Raw genomic sequence first — 24487 nt, 5'->3', positions numbered from 1 at the left:
TCATTTATTTCCAATTAATTCTTGGTCAACAGACGCAGTTATTTTTCAGGATAGAAAACAAGACTTGAACAAATTAACGCTAACCTTTTTCAGCTGCCCCTAAAGTTACGAAGAGAAGAAGAGCGACGATTTTCGAATCCATCGCGAAGTAGCTTCTGAATCAAACTTTCCACTCTGGCTCAGATTATGCTCCTTTATAAACCATATCTAGAGTGAAGCCGGAAACTAACTTTCCATGCCCAATGAGGACAGTTCTTGCTGCCTATCATAAATCCGGCCAAAACTCCAGCAAGATTTTGCTTTGCCCTAGCCGGCTTCCATGATCAACTTCAAATTCAGAATAACGAAATTGCCAATTTGCTGCTGTGTTTGGTACAGTTCGGTACGGGAAAAAAAACAACCCCATTTCAATTATTGCGCAATAACTGATCCAGCGACCAAGGTAAACAAAAAACTGATCGTGACCTATAAAATTGTCCAATAATATTCTAGAGTAGGCTACATGTTTATCCAAATATGAAATGAAGGTGAGTGTGTGTGTGTGTGTGTGTGTGAGAGAGAGACTAATATAGAAATGATGTGAATGAATGGGGGGGGGGGGGGTCGCGGCATCTTGTGTTCAGAAAGACAGGATATACCTTTTTTTTAAAGGGGGCGGTGGTATTCACGAAGTGTGCTCCTGGCTCCTTACACTGAGAGACAATGAAGGGGGCCATCTAGACTTAAAAAACTCCCAATTGCTTAAGGAATAATTCCTCGAATATTTTGGTCCTCTCCATCCCTCCGTTTCTAAGACAGCATGGAAGGGGTTGAAGTGATTCCTAAAATCACGTTCCTGAAAAAAACCTCATCTTTAGAAAACTTCGCTGGATAATTTTGATAGAGGTAGAGGTAGAGGTAGAGAGAGAGAGAAGAGAGAGAGAGAGAGAGAGAGAGAGAAACAAAATAGATATGACTGATCACTGAAAACCCAATGAATCATTCCTCAAATATTTCTAGGAATCAGGTGATATCCAGGGCCGTATCCCTCTCCTTTTCCTCATTTCATACCCTTATAACCCAATGCACACTCCGACTTCAGTCCTAGCCTCTAAAAGAAATTAAAAAAAAACAAGAAATCAACATACAAACAATGAAACTAACACAAACTGAAGAAAGCCCCACCCCCTCTAGAATCTGAATATCACAACATCAGCAGAGGATCCGAAAATATCATTTATGATGAAAACCTAACCATTTACAATCCTAATATAGTCACATGACGTTGGCCTAAAGTCGCAATGACAGTATATTGTGAAAGGTTGTGAAAAGTAAACAGTGGTTTGGGCATGTGACTATAGATGGAAGAATAGCTTGGCCGAAACGCAATTTTGCAAGGAGGAACTACTGAGAGAACAAAAGAGGGGCAGACTCAACGGTGCCAAAGCTACGAAACACAGATTTTGTCAATTCTGTTTGTTGCTACGGTAGGCAGCCAGTGAAAACTAATTCGTTAAATAAAATTATGGAAATGCAAGCATTATTTTAAACAAACAAAACTGTTTTATTCCTAGCTCGTTTTCCTGACTGAGGTGTCATATGAAAGGGCAGAAAATGAACTTTCTAGAAGTGATTTTCTCTTTGAAATTCAGATACCGTCCGCCAAATGACTTTTCGTTACCCTTTCTTCAAATCAAATTCAATCACTCATGCGTGAAATAAAGCAAGCATCATATGTGTTGCATCAAATGTAAGAGCAGGATCTAAGCTTTACAAATATGTGTCATTAATTAATTACAATCGTGATCAATTTATGATAAAACATCGATAATTATCCGTTTCGTTTTTTCTGGGACACACTGTATATAGGGGTATTTACTCCCGAATGGTATTTCCACATAGTCCGGTGTCATCGAATAATGACCTCCTGCACATGATAACTGACTACCATGCATCTCCCTTTAAAATGATAATTCTCATTTTTGGTTTGTACATATTTCGTGTATTACGTAGGAGATTGCTTTTGTTTGTTTTTTCTTCTAGTTTTACAAGTAGTTTACAGTAATGACAGATGTTTGATTTGTAAAAAGAATATGGAATGATCAAAAAATTAGAATTGTTATACTAGAGTTGACAGACGTCAAAGAGAAAGACGGAGAGAGGAGGAAACAGGAAGAAAAGGGGAAAGAGGGTCAAAGACGGAGGGAGAGAGAGAGAAAGTAAGAGAGGGGGAGACAGAGAATTTCGTGTTTTTTTTTGGGGGGGGGGGGGATTTCCTTGACAAATGCTTATTTCAATGAAAATTATGGAACATTAAATTTTTTCCCATTGTTAAACCCACCAATCCCATTTTCGAAGAATTCGCAATAACATTATTATGATACGAACATTCAAACATGTAAAATCTAAATGACAGAGGATCTGAATAGCCATATGATCAAGAAAATCTAAATTTCAATGGTTTTCATGCTTCCTTGTTAGGAGAAAATAGCTCAGAATCTTAATGACGTCACATCAGTACTGCAATCATCTTCGATTTGAGCCAATTCGGCTTTTATTCTAAGTAGAAGAGTTTATGTATTCTAATCATAATTTTGAAGCTAATTCAAGAAGATTTTTGTTTAGATTTCCTATCAAATACAATGGTAATTTCTTCGAACATCAGATCGCGGGACGATCGTGTAGTGTGCGGTTGGCTTTAGACTCTTTAGGCTGGTTCAGACATGAAGCGGTAAACCACCATAATTTTTTTTTTTAAAGCTGCAGCTTTTGACGTGTGAATGAAGGGTAATTGCACGCAACAAAAGACTTGTGCATATTCACTGAGCTCTAAGCTATATACATGTTAGATATGTTAGATGCATGTACATAAATGTGAAGTGTTTTACGCTTAACGTCATCATAAAAAAAAAGAATGCAGCGGATTTGCTGCGTCATATCTGAACGAACCCTTGGTATGGTATTTATAGGAGAACATAGTAAAATGCACTCTTGCAGTAGACCTGTTTAATACGAATGTTATCAATTTATGCATGTTTCTCTTCCTAACCTCTGATTACCAGCAGTTTAATTCACCTGCTATGAATAATGGCATCTCTTGGGATAAAATCTATTTTGAATATATTAGTTGTTGCTATGATGGACAAGAGTCTGGCAAGTATTTTAGTTATCAAGAGAGTATTTTGCTTTAAAAAAATATGCATAATAATAGTAAACAGGTCTACTGATATTGAGTGATGGAAAAACTTTGAGTAGTCCTAGAACATGTATATTACAAAAAAAGACTTAACATTTGTCAAATAGTATGCAGATTTCCATTTTATTTATTGCATTTGTGATCTGTAAAAAACATTGATTCATTCACCATTGGTATAAAAATAAATATTTGCATTCATTAAAAAGATACCAGCAAGTTATCCTGACACTTAACTGTTCCAGTGAAAGACTTTATCAAATAAACAAACAAGAAGCAATGCCTGATAAACATCACATCTTGTCTCGACTGACTTCTAAACTTTTATATAAAAAGATATGGATATTGTTTCACGAAACCGTCATAAGTTTTGGCTCTTCGGCATTCCACTGAAACAAGCGGTAGTTTTAATTGATGCATTTCAATGAAGAAAATTGAACTCGGTTTTGTGAAACCCTGCCCTGTACTGTACATTCATTTCAGAAGAAACAAATCAATTCACACATACACTGTACCACCTCACTAGCTGTTAGAGACTGCATCATGTAGACACCGAAATATTGAACTTTGAAGTTTTTCTGAAATGAAGTGAAATCTTGCTCCCACATAAGGAGGATGTATTGCAGGAATACCATTGTAATTAACATTTGTGAGTACTGGTATACACAAATCTTTATTCAAAAGTTTCATTGCAAGGCATCGGTGTACATAGTGTAAATCTACTGTGCATAAAATGAAGACCTCTCAGAAATAAGAGGACAATTGGTTTTTAAATTGTATAAACTGCATTATATACAACCCCTTACTTCTAAATTAAAAAAATATTCAAGCTTTCACATGTTTAATTTCTTTAAGACATCATTACAGTTCTAATCTATTTCAGTTTCGGTGATACATAAAAAAAAATGATACAAATATTCAACCTTACAATATTTTTTTGAATAACGTTCTGTTTACTAACATATCATCTCTTTGGAGCCAGAAGGGCGTTAACTCTATGATAAGTACATGTATATGAGTTAATGTCCTTCTAGCATCAAACAGACAATTTGTTATTAAAACACTACACAACAATTAAGGCCTAGTGTAGAGAACAATTTATTGTAATCAGACATAGGTTTATATGTATATGCCTAGCTATATAGAGTACTGTTTCCATATATACATAAATATAATGAAAACCTAATCCATGTCAATTAGTCTCAAGTTCTGGAAATGGACCTGCATTTATCATGAGATAATAATCATATCCATTATCATATTCACTGGAAAGTATAACATGCTCATATACACCAAAAATATATGTTTATTTTTCCAGTGCCTAAAAATCGAATCTGTTGTAATAAACCTTCTTTAATGGATTAGATTCAAATATCATATGCCATTATTACTATTAATAAAAAAAGAAAGAAAAAAGAAGAAGAATATTGTGAAATTACACTAATATTTATTGCAGGCTTCTTAATTTTATTTCAAGATGAACTTGTAACTGCAGGTCATCCCTAAATTCTTGAAGAAAGAAAAGAAAAAAAAAATCTATTTTGGGATTCCGAAGTTGATGTCACTCTCAATACCACATTCATTGCTGCCACGAAGGATCTTGAAAAATCCTACAATAAAGAAATAAAACAAATTGAGAGTATTAAGGGTGACTAAAAACATACATCATATGATGATTGGGAGTAGTTAAAGTTAGTGCGGGACTCCAAAAAATATGCATTTCAAAAGAAACTGTTTGAAAATTATTTTGGAATACTGGTCATGTAGTAAATTATGAACATCCTCACGTATGATGTGGATATTTAAAACCAGCAGACTGTGAACAAAATTAACCTGTAGATAACCACATAAATGAACATATTGAAAAGCCAGAAGACAATAATTCACATTTCTGCAACTAAACAAAATCACAGTATATTATATCTCCATTATATTCATTTACACAAAACCAGTCACTTTCATAAGTACTAAACATAGCAAATGTTATAAAGCGCATAGAGAAACTTCTGTTTATTATGCGCTCAATAAATCTATCTTTATTATTATCATTATGACAGTTTGAGCCATTGTAGCTAAGAGCATATTAAAGTGTCCGGGGGGGGGGGGGGGGGGGGGGGGGGGGTCGGAGAGTGGTAGGTGAATAAATTATCACATGTAAAATGTAAAATGGGCACTCTGGGGTAGCAGAATCACACAACACTTATGCTTTTATTTCATTGTGTCCAGACTTTTAAGCTCACAATACTCTGGATTTCTTGTTCTCCCTATAAAGCTCAATACTCAGATTTGGTTTAGACGAGGTGTGCCGCTCAAGCCTCCAAACCTCTACCCATTTTTAAGGATGATTTTGGCAGATTTTATAGATTTTATAGGCAAACGCCCGAAAATATTGGAAAGACGGACCCATGTTTAGTGATATTTTTGTAAAAAATGGGACACATATTTAGGGATTTTTGTGTAAAAAGCGACCCCATAGAGTGACACATCCATGTATTTCTTAATATGTGAGTACCCCCCCCCCCCCATTGTCTGATGTTACCCCTTATGGCAATTTCTCATTTGCATTGGGCCCATGTGAATGGTATTTCATCACATGATGCACAGTGCATCACTCCAGGGCGCAGATTATTTCTGACAGAAATAATATCAATCATCTTCTTCAAATGAACGGGAGAGGCTTACCGTTATCGCCCCACTCGTTGTTCCAGGAGTTAGCTACCAGCCAGTACTTGGTCCCCTCCTCCACGCCCCATCCAAGGATCTTAATGGCGTGACCTCCAAGGACTCCTCCTGTAGTATGCTGATACACACCTGCCAGGTCAAGAGGTCAAAAGGTCAAAGATCATGGTCAGTTGTGGTTCGTTTGATACACCAGTTTACGGTTACAACAGTGCGCATGCGCAGACATGGGCACCATTTTATTAGATGGGTAAACAAACCAATGACCTCTAGAGGTCAGTGGCTTACGCGTAAATTAAGATAGCGCCCAAATGAGATGTGTGCACACAGCGCAGGCAGTGACGCAACCATACTTGCGCACCTGAAAACATTGATGACACTGCCTGCGCTGTGTACTCACATCTCATTTGCATGGGCGCTATCTTACTTTACGCGTAAGCCACTGACCTCTAGAGGTCATTGGTTTGTTTACCCGTCTAATAAAATGGCGCCCATAACCGTAAACTGGTGTATTATTAATGCATAGTGTAGTGAAAGAGATGATTGCTGGACGTGTACAGGAGCATGCATGGTCAGGGATTACATCACTGAGCTCTCAATAGGTCCCATCCACATACACTAGTTATGGAAGGGAACTATTGGAGGATCCATAAATGATTGCCCAATCAGTAGCAAAATCCGGAGATGTAACTATCGCTCTTAACTTAGCTTTGGTTTTAGTTTTGCCAGCCCTGTTAAAGATCATAAGTCCCTTATACAGCCAACATCAAATTCTGTAGAACTTTGCAGGAGTTATGAATATGTCATGTATGACCTATCTGTGAAATTTAAACATTAACAGTGTCCTATTAATAAAGTGACTGACTGACTTTCTTTGGTAATAACATACATAAAATGAGCTGTAAAGGAACATAAGCATTTGTCTACATCAATAACCCACGTACGACCATTCGGTACAAGGGTCTAAAAATCAGACTATTACTAAAATGATTGCAATTACGTAAGTCAATTTGACAACTAATGCTCGTTATTTTCCCACTAAAAGACATTTTCAAGCCCTTTTTTTTGGGGGGGGGGGGAAGTTTTAAATTTGTATTATCTTTCAAATGCCGTTGAAATTTAACCTTTTCATCTTTTGGGCCTGCAAATGGGAAACAGTACCATACCTTTAAGGTGGTGCCAGAGAAAGACGTATCCAGAATGCATGAATGTCAGTCATACTAGTGATTGCAAAGTTGTAATTTGACAAATTTAAACAACATTTTTTATATTACAGGTCTACTTATGGTTGAAGAGGTATTTTTACCAGGTCTCAGGTAATCATGGGAAATCATGGAATTTAAAAAAAAACTGGCCAAGGGTCTGTGAAACTTTAAAGAAAACCAAGACTGACCACTCTTGTAAGTGGGGAAGTCCTCGTAGACAGTGAAGTCGGCCTCCACCGGTCCGTTGGTCATGATCTCTGTCTGGGTGGCTTCGGGATTATTAGAGATGCTGTTAACACTCAGGGCTAGAGGATACAGATTAAAAGGGAATTGTAACATACATGAATATCAAGATTACATCATGAAAGACACTGTCTGGAATCAATGGACTGGTTTACTAACATATTCAAATGTGTGGATGTTTCTTTCCTGGGGACCTAGTGACTGTTAATGAATGAACTACACTACTTTGAATCCAGTCTGCACATATGCATTGTTGCTATGTAGGGCAAGCCTCAGGCAAGCTTTCAGGTTGTAAAGAACGTCCTCTGAATTTGAATATATTAGTAAACAGGTCCATTTGGAAGGGTTGATCAGTAGCAAAACAAGATATAGTGTTCACTGTTAGGTTTTGGAATCATCACAATGACAGGAAATTGATCCAATATATCTGAAAGTCACATGCACTTGCCGCAGGCAGAAAGTAGTATATGGGGGCTACACATGCATGTGGCATAAAAAGTATGGTCGAAAGTTGTCAACAACCAGAATTTTGGGTCATATTTTGAATACAAGCGCTTATGAATAGCAATCCGCTTTTCAGGGGACATGTACCGTATGTTTCTTCTGTGTTATTCTTCCAAGTTGACATTAAAAAAAGAATGATAAAGCTTACAAGTTGGTTTACCTCTACCACAACTCAACATTCTCTTTACTTGAACAATCTATGACTTTTTTCTTTAAAAGAAGAAGCAAACCAAATTTCTTCCATTAAAGTGACCATATGTTCTCAAATAATTAATTTTGTTGATATTAACTTCCTCATGTGACTCCTAGACCTATAAAAGTAGTATTTATGGAAACGTTTCTTTTCATGTGGTCTCATACTTATAAAATCATCCAAACAATTTCTTTGGAAATAAGTATATTAAATAAAAAATAAATAAAAAAAGAGTTGATTTGATTGTCATTGAAAATTCTATAGCCTGTATTCTACTATTTTTGTTAAACCAGACCGTAGGTCGAAGATCACACTTAAGAAACGACAACTTACATGTAGACCTCAAACTAATTTCTTTTGTTCAACCTAATTTTTTAAACGAGCTTGAACCCAGTAACAGGTTTGAAGGGATTGGGTAACTTTGTTTCAGATTCTAAAAAAAATCCTAGTTTTAGCTCATGCTGCAATCAAAATTATAAACCTTTAGGTCATACATGAATGCCATGACTTTTGCAAAATCTCACTCTCTTTGGCGATGTGCAAAATATGGCCATACTGGGTTTCCAACAGCTCTTACCATAGTGTTTATCCTGCTCGTAAGGAGTGGAGTAACTAGCTTCACACTTGTGCTTGCATTCAGGAGTTGGGCCCTCGCCCTGGCAGGGTCCTTTGGTTCCGTTGACGTGGTGATCACAGGATTTGATCTGGTAGGGCTGGCAACCCTGACTGCTGTTCCACTGACCCCCTGTCACTATACCAGTATCCTTGTAGTATTCCCAAGCAGAACCTGGGAATCCTCCATTACACCTAGAATTAGACAAAGACATAGACATAATAATTAAACCTGAGATGTCAGTTAGAATTGATCAGGGCCTGAAAATCACCTAGAATTAGCTATTTTGTACACAAAAGAGTCTAAACTATGGTCTGAAAATAACAAGCCAGGGCCTGAATTCAGGCTATTGCCTGAAAACTAGCATCCCTGTTAAACTAAATAAAAATAAAATAATAATAATAATAATCATAAGCAATAGTACTTTTTGCTAGCATTCACATTCCTTATCTTTAACACTTTAGTTGCTTTCTCTACCTCTCTGCACAGACCCCTGTTTCCTAGCACATGTAATTTTGCACAAACAATAGAAACCAATTGACAGAAAGATGCTTTGTGTAACACAATGGCTTTGACAAATGACACATTTCTTGTCGTGAGCTCCATGACAATCTTTTACTACAGACAGGGGCGTCGCCTAAGAGGGGGGGGGGGTGTGGGGGGTTGCGACACCCCCCACCTGTCAGGATATTGTCGGTAAAATTGCGCTGCCGTCGGGAAAAAGAGAAAAGGGGGAGGGAAAAAAGAGAGGGAAAAAAGAGAGGGAAAAAAGAGAGGGGAAAGAAGAGAGGGGAAAGAAGAGAGGGAAAAAAGAGAGGGAAAGGGAAAGAAAAAAAAAAGAAAAGGAAAAGAAAAGAAAGAAAGGAAAAGAAAGGAAAGAAAGGAAAAGAAAGGAAAGAAAGGAAAGAAAAGAGAAGAAAGAAAGAGAAAAAGAGGGAGGAGGAAAGAAAGAAAGGAAAAGAAAGAAAAGAAAGAAAAGAAAAAGAAAGAAAAAAGAGTGAAAGGGAAACAATAGAAACGGGGGATGAAAGAGAGGACAGAAAGGGGAGGTAAGAGTCTGAGAGAGGAGGAGTGGGAGTAAAAGAGAGAAGGGGGTTGTTGGGTGGAGTCGTCTTGTCGAGGGAGCAAGAAAGACACAGGTAAATATGTTGCTGTGTCGGGTCAGCTTTGTCAGTATTTTTGCTCGATCCTCGTGTACTACAACAATGCAGAAGTTTGAAGTCGGTAAGATGTATATTGTCGGTCGACCGACAATATACATCTCTCCCTACGAACTGTGACTTCTTATCCACTGTGACGACTTTGAGAGTGACTACAACTACAATACTTGTATTTTCTCGAAGATTCACTTTCCTATAATATTAGCTAAAGAAATCAGAGGTTTAAAATTTTTGGGGAAACTAAATTCAAACAAGTTTTAAAAGTCAACAACGGTACAACGAATCGTCTTCCTTTCTTTATATTGTGATTCCGCGCTTCGTGCGGAAGGGGAAACTCCATTTAGACGAGTCAAGAACGGTACAACGAATCGTCTTGCTTCTCTAATAATTAAAGGAAACGCCTTAGCTTCCGCGCTTCGTGCGAGAGGGGGAAACTGAATTCAGAGGAATAGGACTTATTTAGAGTCGAAAACGGTACAACGAATCGTGTTCTTCTTTCTCTAATAATTTGAGGAAATGTCAAAGCTTTCGCGCGAGAGGGGGAAACTGAATTCAGATGAATAGGGCTTATTAAGAGTCGAAAACGGTACGACAAATCTTCTTCTTTCTCCAATAATTTAATGAAATGTCAAAACTTCATTTAGACGAGTCAAGAACCAGTCAAGAACGGTACAACGATTCGTCTTCTTTCTCTAATAATTCAAGGAATCGTCAAAGCTTCCGCACTTCACGCGAGAGGGGGAAAACTGAATTCAGCAAAATTAATAGGGCTTATTTAGAGTCGAAAACGGTACAACGAATCGTGTTCTTTATCTAATAATATGAGGAAACGTCAAAGCTTTCGCGCTTCATTGTCTTTTCACCCACACCCTTGCAGTCTTGCACCCACACCCCCCTAATGAGCGCGATTTTAAGTGATTCTCTTGCTCACTACCGCCCCTCCCTAAAATAAGATCATAGCTCTGCACCTGCATTAAAATATATAGCTATGATGCTGACTAAATTGAGGAAATAATTCGTATATTTATGTCGTGGAGGAAAATGACAATTTTGCGCATATGCAAGTACTATAGATAGTCCATAGGAAAAACAATTTAGCCTTCGGCCCCAGGTTTTTGTAGATATTGGACATTTAATTTTGTCGGTAATTGGTGGCCAGTTTTGTCGGTAATCATTGGCCTCTACACCCCCCCCCCCCCCCCCCCCCCCCCCCCCCCCCCCCCCCACTGAAAAAGGTCTAGCGACGCCCCTTACTACAGATACCAATTAACCTTGCAATGGAAACAGTTAGATAATCTTGAAGCCTTTGGTATGTCTACCCCATGATAAATACAACGTGGCACGGGGGATTATATGAGTGGCATATTAAGAGTTTAAGCGCATAAGGTGACTGGACCATAATTCATTCAATGTATTTATTTGTCCAATGTCATTCAACATGGATATTTGGTTTGAACACATATAAAATAAGTAACCCACTTGCCATTAGTTCACACATGAAACAGTTTTAAATTGCAAGTCCTCCAATCGCAAGTCTTGCGATTGATTTGGATCAATCGTAACTCTTTGTAAGACGGGGCCCTGTGCATCGGTTTACAGCATGCCATACTAACAAGCCTACATGTAAAAGCTCGTTCAGATACAAAGAAGTATACCGGAGCGGTTGAGTGAATGAAAGCAACTGAGCCCAACAGAGGTCCTACACATGTTCACTGAGCTTTTTGTTTTAGTTACAGATCATGTGATGCGTATTACACTAGCACATAGTAGTCAGTATACCGGTAGACCTGTATTACACTTACAATGTAAGCCACATAGTAGTCAGCATAGACCCGTATTACACTTACAATGTAAGCCACATAGTAGTCAGTAGACCCGTATTACACTTACAATGTAAGCCACATAGTAGTCAGTAGACCTGTATTACACTTACAATGTAAGCCACATAGTAGTCAGTAGACCTGTATTACACTTACAATGTAAGCCACATAGTAGTCAGTATAGACCTGTATTACACTTACAATGTAAGCCACATAGTAGTCAGTAGACCCGTATTACACTTACAATGTAAGCCACATAGTAGTCAGTAGACCCGTATTACACTTACAATGTAAGCCACATAGTAGTCAGTATAGACCTGTATTACACTTACAATGTAAGCCACATAGTAGTCAGTAGACCCGTACTACACTTACAATGTAAGCCACATAGTAGTCAGTATAGACCTGTATTACACTTACAATGTAAGCCACATAGTAGTCAGTATAGACCTGTATTACACTTACAATGTAAGCCACATAGTAGTCAGTATAGATCCGTATTACACTTACAATGTAAGCCACATAGTAGTCAGTAGACCCGTACTACACTTTTAAGCCACATAGAAGTCAGTGTCCATGTGTCTTGCATAATTTGTTTTGGTTAAATTACCAATTAATATGTTTGTGTGTGCTCAGTCCTCTCAAGCAGCGAACCTGTGGTCCCACCTGAAAATTCTCCCGACTTCGTATATCTTAAGGGTAAGAGCAATTTGATATAATGATGATACTGACATAAGGCGCCGGGTAGGCTAGGGCACAGTGCATCACACAAGACCTGTCTGTCATAAAACTAAAGTCCTCTCTTGCCATGTGAGTGCATGACAACACCTGAATGGCGTCACATTCCCCATGAAAACCCACGACCATGAGCCTTTATTAAAGCGTTTTAACAACTCACCCATCTCCGCAGGCCTTACAGCAGGTCATGAGATCCTCGGCTGAGATGTGGACTTGGGTTTGTCCTTTGCTTTTGATGCAGATGCGATCAGATATGGCCTCGACAGCTCCAAAAGCCTGACCATAAGGTAAAAAAAATGATTTCATGGTGAAAAAGTCCAAGCTATTTTGCCCCCTATGTTACCCACCACATCAAGATCTTGGTATAGCCAATGACAGTACTGTTCAAGCTGAGAGCCCTACTAGAGTCTTGTTGAATAAAACTTACCATTGATGGTAACTTTGCCATTATATCATAACTACCATGGCAACATCACTCTACAGCCAATCAGATTAAAGTGAATCTGTAACATTGCCTCAGATTCTGAAACAAAATCCTGGATTTAGCTCATGCTGCAATCATAATTATAAACCTTTAGGTCAGTCAGGAGTCCCATGATTTTTACAAGACGATCCCCTGTCTGATGATCAAGATATTATGATTGGAAATCGCAATTTCTTGTTTTCATAAAGGTTTTTAAAACAGCCTATTGGGGAAAATAAGTCTGGAAAAACTGGTCACTCAATGATTTTTACTTTTTTGAGGCACTTCAAGATCTTTTTAAGGACAATATTTTTAAGGCTTCAATATTACACCATATCGCAGACACTGATAACACCTAGGGCCATGCATCTCAGATTTAACATTCCTTTAAGGTTTTCATGGAAGTTACCATTAATGGCAAAGTTACCATCGATGGAAAGTTTAATGCAATGGGCCCAAGATCTTGAATCAGACAAAACATCAAATAACATGATATTTTTTATGTCCATTAGCGTTTAATAGTGCATAAAACAATTCAACTATACCTGGTAACAACTAACAAATGGCACATACATGTACCTTGGACTTGCCATACTACTTTACGCAGAGTAGCATGACTACCAAATTTCAGTACTTTCATCATGAAAACTGAAAAGATTAACCTTGTAGCTCTTTACTCTACTTTTTTCCCCCCACTATGCTGCACAGATTTTGAAATATAGGCATGAAAAACCACCTCCGCTTTCAATATCACATCCAACAGGAGAGTATGGGTGATTAGGAAGCGTACAGGAAGCGTACAGGAAGGTAGCGCTAAAAACTCGTCCGGAATGCAAAAAGCATCGCCATTGAAAATCATGGTTTAATTGACTGGAGGTAGAACCATTTCATTATGACACATTGCTGGTAATTATGTACCTCTCCAACCTTCATCAGGATAAATATTACTAGACTGTTATTCAATTTACACCTTATAATTCATTGACCTTTAAGGTGTTTACCCACAATTGTGCATTTTGTGTCTTGGACATGCCTTCACATAAATTTTTCATATGTTACCTTGCCAAAATTTGAAAATAAGAATTAGGAATTTCTAGCAGGGTTCGCACGGCCTTACTATGGCCATGTATGCAGTGGCAGTGTAACTGGCAATATGCGGTGAATGAACTGTGCAAAAAAGCAAATACAATTTTGCTGCCCAATTGTGCAGGCATTCAACCCATGCAATACAGGAACTCTCACGATAGCGGTTCACATGATAAAACAAGCTAAATGTGGCTTTAAAAAAAAAAATTAAAAAAAAAATGGTCTTTCATAATTTTGAAAAATCAGAACATTCTGAACTTGTAGGTCTTAACAATCCAGAAATCTCACTATTCTGGCTAATTCTAAAGGGTTGGCAGGTATGCCTTAGTGATGCTTCCATTTTGGGTTGAACTAATTTTAACCCAAGACATTCATGTATAGATATCAATTTCTTTTCTTTACCCAGCAGGAGCCACAGGATCCCTGGTCCCGAACTTCCTTGATGGTTGGGCAGTTGGGCCAGTTTTCGCGAGCATCAAAGTTCTCTGGAAGGTCCTTGATTCTTGTTTGATTCTCAAGCTTTGGAAGTCTGCATGAGCAAGAGAGAGACAGAGAGAGAGACAGGGAGGGGGAGAGAGAGACAGGGAGAGAGAGGGAGAGAAAAAGAGAGAATGTGTGAGAGTACAAAATAATGAAAGAGAGAGAACGAGAGAAAGTGTGAGAGAACGAGAGAGAGAGAAAATTTTGCAAAATTGTTGTCTGCTGAACTAAATTTTGTGGCTGGTGTTAATATCTTAATATGTACAAATGTCCTATTCACTAACACTAGCCCCATTAGCACAATTTTAGCTCGATTTAAGAGCTCTTGACTGCTCTAAACACTAATGCTAACACCCAACTTGAAATCACTCATGGTGCAGTGTCAGACCAACCTGCCATTAGGATTCTTCAAAGCACCAAGCATTCTCCTGAAGTCGTCCAGTTGCCATCCTTCAAAGTTGATACCAGCCTGGTGAAGAAAAAAGAAAAGGTAAATACACATGAAACATCGTCACTAACAACAACAGCAGCAACAAAGGGAAGGTATGGGCTATAGAGAAATGATTAATACCTTATCCATAAACACTACCGGTATATCGGCTTGGTCTCACACTGCATGATACACCCCCTTTTCCAAGAACATTGCTCTTTCCACTGACAGTACCATTCACCAGGTTGACATTGTGGCCTAACCTCACAGAGGCGATTTATTTTTGTGTTTTTTGTCATGCAATGTCGCCTTTTTTAGACATTGACAGGGGGGGGCATTTCCCCCCCCCCAACCAAAAAAGTGGGGGGAGGGGCAAAACGCATTTTTGCCCCCCTAAAAACGCCCCCCCCCCCCTTCAAAAAAAAGAGTAAGAAATGCAGTAAAGGAGTAAAGATGGTTTGTATTTTCAACCCCAAAGAACATAACAATAATAAAAACCGGAATTAAATCACATTTAAAATTCCATTCAAAGAAAAGGAAAGTTAACAGAAATTCAATTCCCTAAACATTTTGCATGCCACCTATATTTATCAATGGAGGTTTTTATAATAGCGATACGCGCATATCGTGGAAATATTGTGAGAGGATGGGAAAGCGTGTGTGTTTTTTGTTATAGGGGTGAGAAGACATGAGCCCCTGAACGCTGGCGTACTGATGGGGGGGGGGGGGGGGGGTATTGCTTATTTGATACCAGTGATTTACAAATGTTGCTGAAATGACATGATTTTCCGGTATTTTTTCTCAATTTCTTTGTAAGTCATATACATGTACCTTTTATGCGTTTGTTGGAAAATTAGAAATTCCGAAAATTTACAGTCGGGCAAACAATATGCTTATTTAGAAGCCTTCATGTCAGGGCCTGCAGAAACGGCTGGGCTCGGGGCTCGACCACCCCCCCCCCCCCTCACTTAAAAGAAAGTATGTTACAGAGAAAAAGAAAGAAAGAGAGAAAAAAAAAATAAGTGACCTGCCAATTTCACAAATAAGGTATCAAAATATGCTCATCTGACCGTAATTAAATGCCTAAAACCCCAGAGCTTATGGGGGCTCCGCCCTCGGACCCCACCAAGGGCCCTAAGATGGTCCCCTGGATGCTCATCTGACCGTAATTAAATACCTAAAACCCCTGAGCTTCCGGGTGCTCTGCCTCTTGACCCCCATCTGGGGCTTCCAAACGTGTTTGCTCATTACGCCACTGCCCCTGGAAGGCGAGTCCCCTGGAACGTTTGTTCCCCCCCCCCCAATCCCAAACTGCTTCTGGGGCGCCTGCTGTACATGTATGTATATATAAACAATTGTATGACACCTGTTAAATTGACATTTGATCTGCATGTATAGTCAAAATCATACACCAAACAAATTCTTAACTTCTACCCTGGACCAAACACTATGCCCTGATGGTAACACTGTGTTCTCCACAATCCTCTTACATGTATGTACCGGTAACATGAGTAAGTAATATTTGTTATAACTATAACCATATAACATAAAATCAAATACAAATGCAAATGCTAATATATAATATATCATATCTTTCACAAAATTAAGCCCAGAACATATGGCATAGCAAAGCTATTAGAAATAGGTGATTTAATATGGGTTGTTAAAAAAACAGAAATAAAAAAATATATATACAAACTAGCAAAAGATAAAGAAAAATAATGAACAAATAAACAAACCTAAACAAATATAGGGAAAAATCTAAGACATATCTTTCAGGAAAAGGACAAATATCTGCCATCTTTTCCAGTAGCCTTTTTGGCCACTAATAGTTAATTGATGGATCAGACCATCACCCTAAAAAGGCCGGGGGGGGGGGGGGGCCATTATGGCCCCCCCTTAAGATCTCGGCCGCAAAGCGGCCGATCGACGCGAAAATTTGCATGCATGTCAAGTGAAGTGTATAGAATAATATGATAATTTCAATTTTTTTGAAAAATTCACTCATTTGCATATTTATGGTAATTTATGCAAATAAAGTCATAACAATCACAATTTTACCCATAAATCATATATTATTCATATTTAAGCATTCTTTTTCACTACATATATTCATTAGACCATTCTGAATAATAATACGACAAACAAATTTGAAAGAGCCAGCTTATTCCTTATGTTATCCCTTGTTTTGATAATTTCTTATGTATTTCATTGTTTTTTTAACTTATGTATTTCATTGTTTTTTTTGGGTTTTTTTTCATTTCTTACTACAATTCAACTATTTTGACTCCCAAAACAATCACCTAAACTTTAAACAAGACCCAATAACCCATGTTTGATCTGTTTTTAGGAAAAATGACTTTTCCATATGTCTTGTACACAAATCACGAAAATGAGCGATTTTCGAACTGACATGCAAAGACAAAAGGTCACATGACCTTGTAACCGTAGGTCCGATTTTCAAAAAAATTCTTTTAAAAGTTGCGCAAGACTCGAAAGAAAAAAAGTCATTGAGCGGCGGGGCGCCATCCATATGCGTTCCCGAGCAATCAGAAAAATTGTGGAGGGGGGGGGGGGCATAATGGCCCCCCCGGCCTTATTAGGGTTAAGTTGTATGTCACCTTCTAGATATTAGGCCTGTGTATTTTTCTATTCATTACTTAGTATATCAAAACACCCTCATTTAAAATAGACGTGATTAAAAAGTCTGATGACAGTACTGTACCTTCCAGGTAGTTTTTAAGCTGTTGACTTTTTGAACTACAGTTGCCTGCATGATGTCAAGGTCGGTCATGGCCATTCCAACGGCCAGCAGGCTGGCTACAATGAGCAAAAGCTTCATGGTGAGTCTATGTCAGATAAGAGAGAACATTTATGACAGGGGCGTAGCTAAGATTAGTCGGTCATATTCAAATTGCTTTGTAAACTTGATCAAGCCGAGGTACTCTAATACATGTATTAATAATAAAAGTCTAATAATATTAATAATGATAATGAAACATGATGATGATAATAATAATGATAATGACATTCCGCTTTTATATAGCGCCCTATACATTGCTACAATGATGTGTCTATAAAGCGTTTGACAGATATTAACCCGGACATCAAATTCAGGCTTACCCGCACCCGATAACGATAATAATAATAATAATACTGATAATAGTAATAGTAATGACAACAAAAGTTATAATAGTAACATATATAAAAAATAATAATAAAATATTAATAATAACCATAGAAATGTGGATGATGATTGATGATGACAATCATTTGATATTGCTGACCTGATGTAGTCTCGATTATTGTATAGGAGTGCAACAAATGAATGCTAGGTAGGATTTGGTCATATAAATATAGATCTATTTCACAAATCACGTACCATCACGATTAGTGTAAAAAAACATACTCAGCAATCACAATTGCAAGATCAGGTCTCCCAGCTAACCCAATGGTCCAGCACAAATCACATGACGCCTAAACCGTCAAAATGTAAGATCCTTAATATATGCTTCATGCGAAACCCTCCACCTTTCCCTGAAATCAAGATCGGCGATTCTGTTCTTCAGGAAGTCACACACCTGTCACTGTTAGGAGTTACTTTGCAATGTAATATGAAGTGGGGTCAACAAATTGATCTCGTCGTTCAAAAAGCTTCGAGACGATTGTTTATGTTGTGTATCTTGAAGAAATACAACGCATCCTGTAGTGATCTAGTTACCATTTACGCATCCCATATCCGTCCCATTCTAGAGTATGCCTCACCTGTCTGGTCTTCTTCAATCACTTGTCAACAGTCTGAGAAAGTTGAGAGAGTTCAGAGACGTGTGACCAAGATCATTCTCGGTTTCACCCCTCTCACCTATGATGAAAGGCTAGAGAGTCTAAATCTGCCCTCCCTTCAAGCAAGAAGAATAGAGCTTGATGCTAAGTTTGCCCACTCGTTACTGACGTCCCGACACAGAGACTTACTTCCACCATCTAAAGATTCCTTGCCCAATTTTCGCCCCCTCCGTAATAATCATGGTTTGGTCATTCCTAGGTGCAGGACTAGCCGATATCAAAATTCTGCTGTTCCTTCTCTTGTTCGTGCAATTAATAAGCCTTGATTCTCTCTCTCTCTCTCTCTCTCTCTCTCTCTCTCTATCTATCTCTATCTCTATCATCTTTCTCTCTCTCTCTCTCTCTCTCTCTATCTCTCTCTCCCTCTTGCCTTATTCCTCAGAATCTTTTAATTGACACATTCACAATTTGGTGTACGTTATATTTTAATAATGGCATTGTATAACTAATTTTTAAAGTCGATTCCAATTTGTAATTTATATATTTCTGTGTGGTTATCTTATCAACTCAAACGTAATTATGTTAATTCAGGTTTTAAGGCTTTTATCGTTGCCTATCTTCAAAATATTTTTCCCCCTTTTTTCTTTGATTGTTTGGTTGCTCAACATTATTTTTGTCTGTTTATCTGCTACCATTACCATATATCAGTTTAGTAATTTGATGATCCTGACCCTACTTTCTCTTAGTTTATTTTGGTATTGTATTGATGGAATTGAATTATTTTTGTCATCTTTATTTTGTATTGTACTTGTCATACCTTTCATTTGGCTCACTATTGTATATTTACTTTATTTATAACGGTATTGTATAATTTGTAAACATGAACAGTTTTGGTCCTTGGACCTTTGAATCATGTATATTTATATGTCTTTTTAAACCGAAATAAATAAATAAATAAATTAAAAAAAAGGCGCATGCAGGGAGTTCACTAAATTCAAAGAGCTTTGTGCATGTGTCTAAGGCTTACACCGGAGTAACCTAAACTAATTGCAATTATCGTTAATTAGAAGAAACTTTGCCACAGTACTTAGGCAACAAAACCAACAGAAAGTGTGATATTGAATATATAAACCAGTTGCTTCCTGGTTTACAAAGTGATGAGCACGACATTAAAATTATTAAGATGAAATGATATGTCACGTTCTACAATATGTAAAAGCAATTACATTATAAGTGGTTAGATAATAATTCAATAAAAAATATCATGATGAAAGAGATGAAAGCAAATGATAAACAACAGACAATGTGATATTGAATGCATAATATCAGTTGCTTCCTGGTTTACATAGTGATGAGCAGGACATTAAAATTAATAAGATGAAATAATATATGTCACGATCTACATTACACAAAAGCAATAATTACCATTATAAGTGGTTAAATAATAAATCAATATAAAATATCATGATAATAATAATAATAATACATAACATTTATTAGGCGCTTAATACTGATGTTTCTAAGCGCACAGTGTTCTGATTAAGAGAAGACTATAACCCGTAGAATTAAATTAGAAGAAAAGCAAAAATACAAAAGTAACATAGATAAGGTAAGAAAAACAGTGGCAATCAACTAAATAAAGACAAATATGGCGAAATATGGCGAAATATGATGAAAGAGATGATGGCAAATATGGTTTTCATAAAGGATATTCAAAAGGTTGAGGTCTAATGGTCGCATTTATAAAACCAGAGAGGGCTTTGTGAAACACATAGCGGATAAGTAGCTTACTAACGCTGATTTAGTCAAGAAGTAAGACTTGACCGATTTCAAAGTGCTTAGTGTAAGAAAAAAGGGTCGACTAGCGAACTCAGACGCGAGTTTGCAAAGTTAGTTGCGTCCAGAAACAGGTAATATCAGTATCACATTATCAGCAATAAGCCCTTATAGGAAACCTAACCCTAAAGAAAAAGTACACATATACATGTACTGTAGGTATGCTGTAAGAAGAGGTGTATTCCTGCCTTTTGATGTACAGTAATCCTTAGGAAAGTGTACAAGAGATATATAATTCAGAAATTCTTGGCATGATGTAATGCATTTTAGCATGACATGGGAGCAGCCATTTTCTTGATAATATGACTTACAAATGTATCAAGCAAACTTGTACATGCACCAAGCTTTATTCGGGAACATCTTTTAAATTTAACAACGAAACCTTTACTTTTCAATGAGAAAAAAATCATAGCTGAGAGGAAGAGCTACTTCAGGGATATCTTGTAAGGTTCAAGAAGGAAAAATTTATATTTGGTAAAAAATGTAGAACAGGGGAACAATTATAATTCATTTATTTGAAGGTACTGAAATGTAGCAGTTGATAAATTTTATTCATTTATGCAAAAGTTTTACCCCAGGGGCCCGTTCCTCTAAACCTACGACAAGACAGTCATATCTTTATCCGCCAACTACGGAGATGTCTCTGATCTTCCTAAACCGTTTCATAAAGAGCTTACTAGCTAGTATCTCGTGAAATTGATACTATCGGCGAGATGAGGAAACACGACATAGCCTTAGTCAAGTAATTTTAGGAAAACTGCAATTATTTAAATGAATTCGGATTAAAAAATGTTGAAAATGGTAACAGAAGATAAAAGATGTAATAGGGTCTACATTCAAAATTTGAGTAAACTATACCATAGAATTCTCAATTTTGTCATATTTAAGGTACAAACTGGAAATTTATTCTGAAATGTTTGTTGATTTTTTAATTTTATGTGTGTACAATTTCATGTGTGCGTAAGTTTTGTGTGAAGTGCTGCATCATCTGTTTAAAGCATGACATGTCAAAAACTCCTTGGTGTGACGTAATATTACGTATTGACATTGCCATTGAACGTAATTTCTGCATAAGTTAAGAAGGCTCAATGCGCAAAGTTCTTTGTGTTCCAGGCGGTTTAATATTTCTGTCTAGACTTTCTACTTGGTTTTACTTGGCCTGGGGCGAGGTTCTCATTCATTAAAGTTAAGCACACACACACACTCATCAGTCTGCAAGAATCTTCAAGTTCAACTGTGAAGGAGGTAGACTTCTTCTTCTTCTTCGCTATAAGTACAGGCCACCGTCGGGTGTATTCTCGTACTGATTGTAGGTGCTGTGCAGGTGTATATATACATGTACATGTAGTGCCTCAATAAAAGGTCTACAATGAGCCATGTGCAGTTAAAAAGACATCCGTAGCTTAAAGGTAAAGACCAGTTATGGTCATGCGATTGCATTCTGAAAGAAACGTTGTGGAATCGATCAGAAAAGGGTTGATCATCTAGCATCTAACATCTGCAAGGTTCTGGAATCATCAAAATGATAAGAAATTTGGCCCATTCTTTGTAAAGTTACAAGCACTAAACACAGAAAGATGTATATGGGACTACCCTATATCTCTCACAGACCATGAGAGAAACAAATTTACCAAATATATGAATTAGTAGGCGGTTTCCCGGCAAATTTTTTATCATCATGTATTAGTCAAAACATATTCTTTCACATGATTGGTAATGAGAGCTTCCATTTCATTTTTTGAAATTGGGGCGTTTCCAATACTGGTCTTTACCTTTAACGGAGCTGGATCTTGAGTAGACCGAAAGCTTCAGTCTCTATATCGTTGGTTGTTCCACTGAGACTACGTCTGGCTCCACTAGACCTCTGGATATAGAGACTGAACGATCGCCTATGCCATCGTACGTTGAAGATACACTCTATGGGTATACGATAAGACGATACTGCCCTGACGCTAAGTTAAATCCTTTTTTTGTAAGAATCGCATGCACTAACATATACAATTGGCATTTAGAATTAAACCACACATGATAAACATTAAGAAAATATGTACCTTGGACCACTGCATATGAAATCTTCTTCAAAAAAGTGTTATTATCTCTTCCACTTGACTGTCTTCAGACGTCAGCCATCTTGAATCAAAGTAATGAATATTCATGCCAAAGTTTTTTAGTCTCCACCCCATTGACCTCATTCATAGACGTGCGCGTACGTGCACGTACATGTACATCACGCTGCTGCTACTCACGTTTGAGTTCTTGTGTTGTCTGCTTCACGTGCACGCGCTATCCTCAACGTGACGCACGGAAGAGCTAGCCGAGGCGAGGTCATTGAATATTCATTAGCCACCATTTTGATTTCTGTCGGTCAGAATGCTTGACGTGGGTCATCGAGAAGCAGCCAAAAGCTTGGTAAGTCCTTTTATTTCTTTTATATTTCTATATCGTGGGGAAGGGGGGTAAAAAGGGAACTTTTAGGGACTGACAATTGCCTAGAAAATTACTGCAATTGAAGATAGACTTCTAAATGATGTATTTCTCCTCAAGTTTGTCATGTGTGTGGGAGGGGCCTAACGGCTAAAATCTAGCCGTGATATCTTCAACGTACGGTGGCATAGACGATCGTTCAGTCTCTATATCCGGAGGTCTAGTGGAGCCAGACGTAGTCTCAGTGGAACAACCGACGATATAGAGACTGAAGCTTTCGGTCTAGATCTTGAGTACCTCTCTCTTAAAGCTTAGCAGAGAGGTACATGTGACGGCAGCGACTCTCCTTGCCTTAAATGATATCAATATCATATTATCATCTTCAGACTAACACTGACTAAGCTAAGGTATAATTTATAAAGGCTTTTCTGTCCAGGCCCTGAGCCCCAGCAAGGCCCAGCGCCAGTCATACAGTCAATACGCATTAGCAATGACTCTCTATGCTTTGCTGGAGTGCCATACAGGGGCAGCAGCGCGCCGCGGCCGCTCCAACGGCAGTGGAACCGGCCACTCGTCGATGACTTTCTAGAACTAACGTTAGAAAGTAGAATCTAGTTTCGAGACTGAAGCTTTCTGTCTAGTCTAGTCTAAAAATATTTTTTGAACTCACATGACAAAGTCTACACATTGCATTACATTTTATTTCGATACACTTACCAAGCAATAAACGAAATAACCCAACAAATCACTTAGTTGCGAAGTAATTCTAGGCAAGCGCAAGTCCAAATCAGGAACCAATGCAGAATGATCGAGATCGCGACTCGCCGATCCGAGTCATGTGATTCGACGATGTCACATGATATGGCGTTGTATCGTCTTATTGACCTCACAACTAGGCGTTGTGGCGTGCGCCTGTAATCCAGCTAACAGTGGAAGTTACAAACTGATTCAGCCGAGGACGCAGGTTCGAAACTGAGTCACGTCTTTCGGATGGTGACGTTAAAGGTCGGTCCCCAGACGTAAATAATCATATCTGATTGATACACGTCTGTAAAAACCAAATACACACACACACACACAGTTGACCTCACGTGATCACAGTGTCAGATATTGTTTCTGTTTCGGTTTTTTAGACCAGTTTCAGAAACGCCCCCCTCTCAAAAATTAAAATGGAAGCTCTCAATACCAATCATGTGGAAGAATATGTTTTGACTAATACGTGATGATACAAATTTTGCCGGAAACCGCCTAGACTCGGTAAATAATTATATCTATCCGGACTGGATAGATATCGCGTAGTCTCATTACAAACCTCCTGTGTACAGTGCTTGTAACTTTACCAAGACTGGGTCAAATTTCTTATCATTTTGATGATTCCAGAACCTTGCAGTACACACAAATGCTAATATGCTAGACGATCAACCTTTTCTTATTGATTCCACAACGTTTCTTTCACAATACAATCGCATGACCTGAACTGGTCTGCACTTTTAACCACAGAACTCGATGGCCAAAGTCAAACATCATGCTTAGTTTTTGAGTTGCCTGCCACTACCACACAAATTAAGCACACCTTGTTCATTCGAAAGATTTTTATCATAATACACAATATTTCAGAGGTGTTTTTTTTAATTTGTAGAGAACACCCAAAATTCATG

At 37.9% G+C, this 24487-nt stretch overlaps 1 protein-coding gene across 1 annotated transcript; it reads right to left on the bottom strand.

Annotated features, from left to right (window-relative positions):
- Nucleotides 1–3279: 3279 nt before the first annotated feature.
- Nucleotides 3280–23680, bottom strand: LOC582922 (cathepsin B). Its single transcript, XM_030974180.1, has 9 exons — nt 23547–23680; nt 17512–17635; nt 14749–14825; nt 14279–14405; nt 12488–12603; nt 8574–8803; nt 7245–7361; nt 5855–5983; nt 3280–4782 (listed from the first exon to the last, which is right to left on the bottom strand). The coding sequence occupies exons 2-9, from the start codon at nt 17626–17628 to the stop codon at nt 4709–4711; spliced, it is 987 nt and encodes a 328-aa protein (XP_030830040.1). The 5' UTR covers nt 17629–17635; nt 23547–23680; the 3' UTR covers nt 3280–4708.
- Between the last annotated feature and the right edge of the window lie 807 nt (nt 23681–24487).

The sequence above is a fragment of the Strongylocentrotus purpuratus genome, unplaced genomic scaffold (genome assembly GCF_000002235.5).
Source record: "Strongylocentrotus purpuratus isolate Spur 01 unplaced genomic scaffold, Spur_5.0 spur5_scaffold_7, whole genome shotgun sequence".
NCBI classification, from domain to species: domain Eukaryota; kingdom Metazoa; phylum Echinodermata; class Echinoidea; order Camarodonta; family Strongylocentrotidae; genus Strongylocentrotus; species Strongylocentrotus purpuratus.
The sequence above is the reverse complement of the archived record's forward strand: the minus strand, read 5'-3'. Positions and strand labels throughout refer to the sequence as shown.

Bases quoted from the DNA above. Each gene is read 5' to 3' on its own strand.
- LOC582922 (XM_030974180.1), bottom strand. From the start codon at position 17,628: ATGAAGCTTTTGCTCATTGTAGCCAGCCTGCTGGCCGTTGGAATGGCC. The intron at 14,826-17,511 runs GTACAGTACTGT...TTTCTTCACCAG, and splicing joins GCTTAAAAACTACCTGGAAG to GCTGGTATCAACTTTGAAGG. The intron at 5,984-7,244 runs GTCAGTCTTGGT...TTGACCTGGCAG, and splicing joins CTTCCCCACTTACAAGAGTG to GTGTGTATCAGCATACTACA.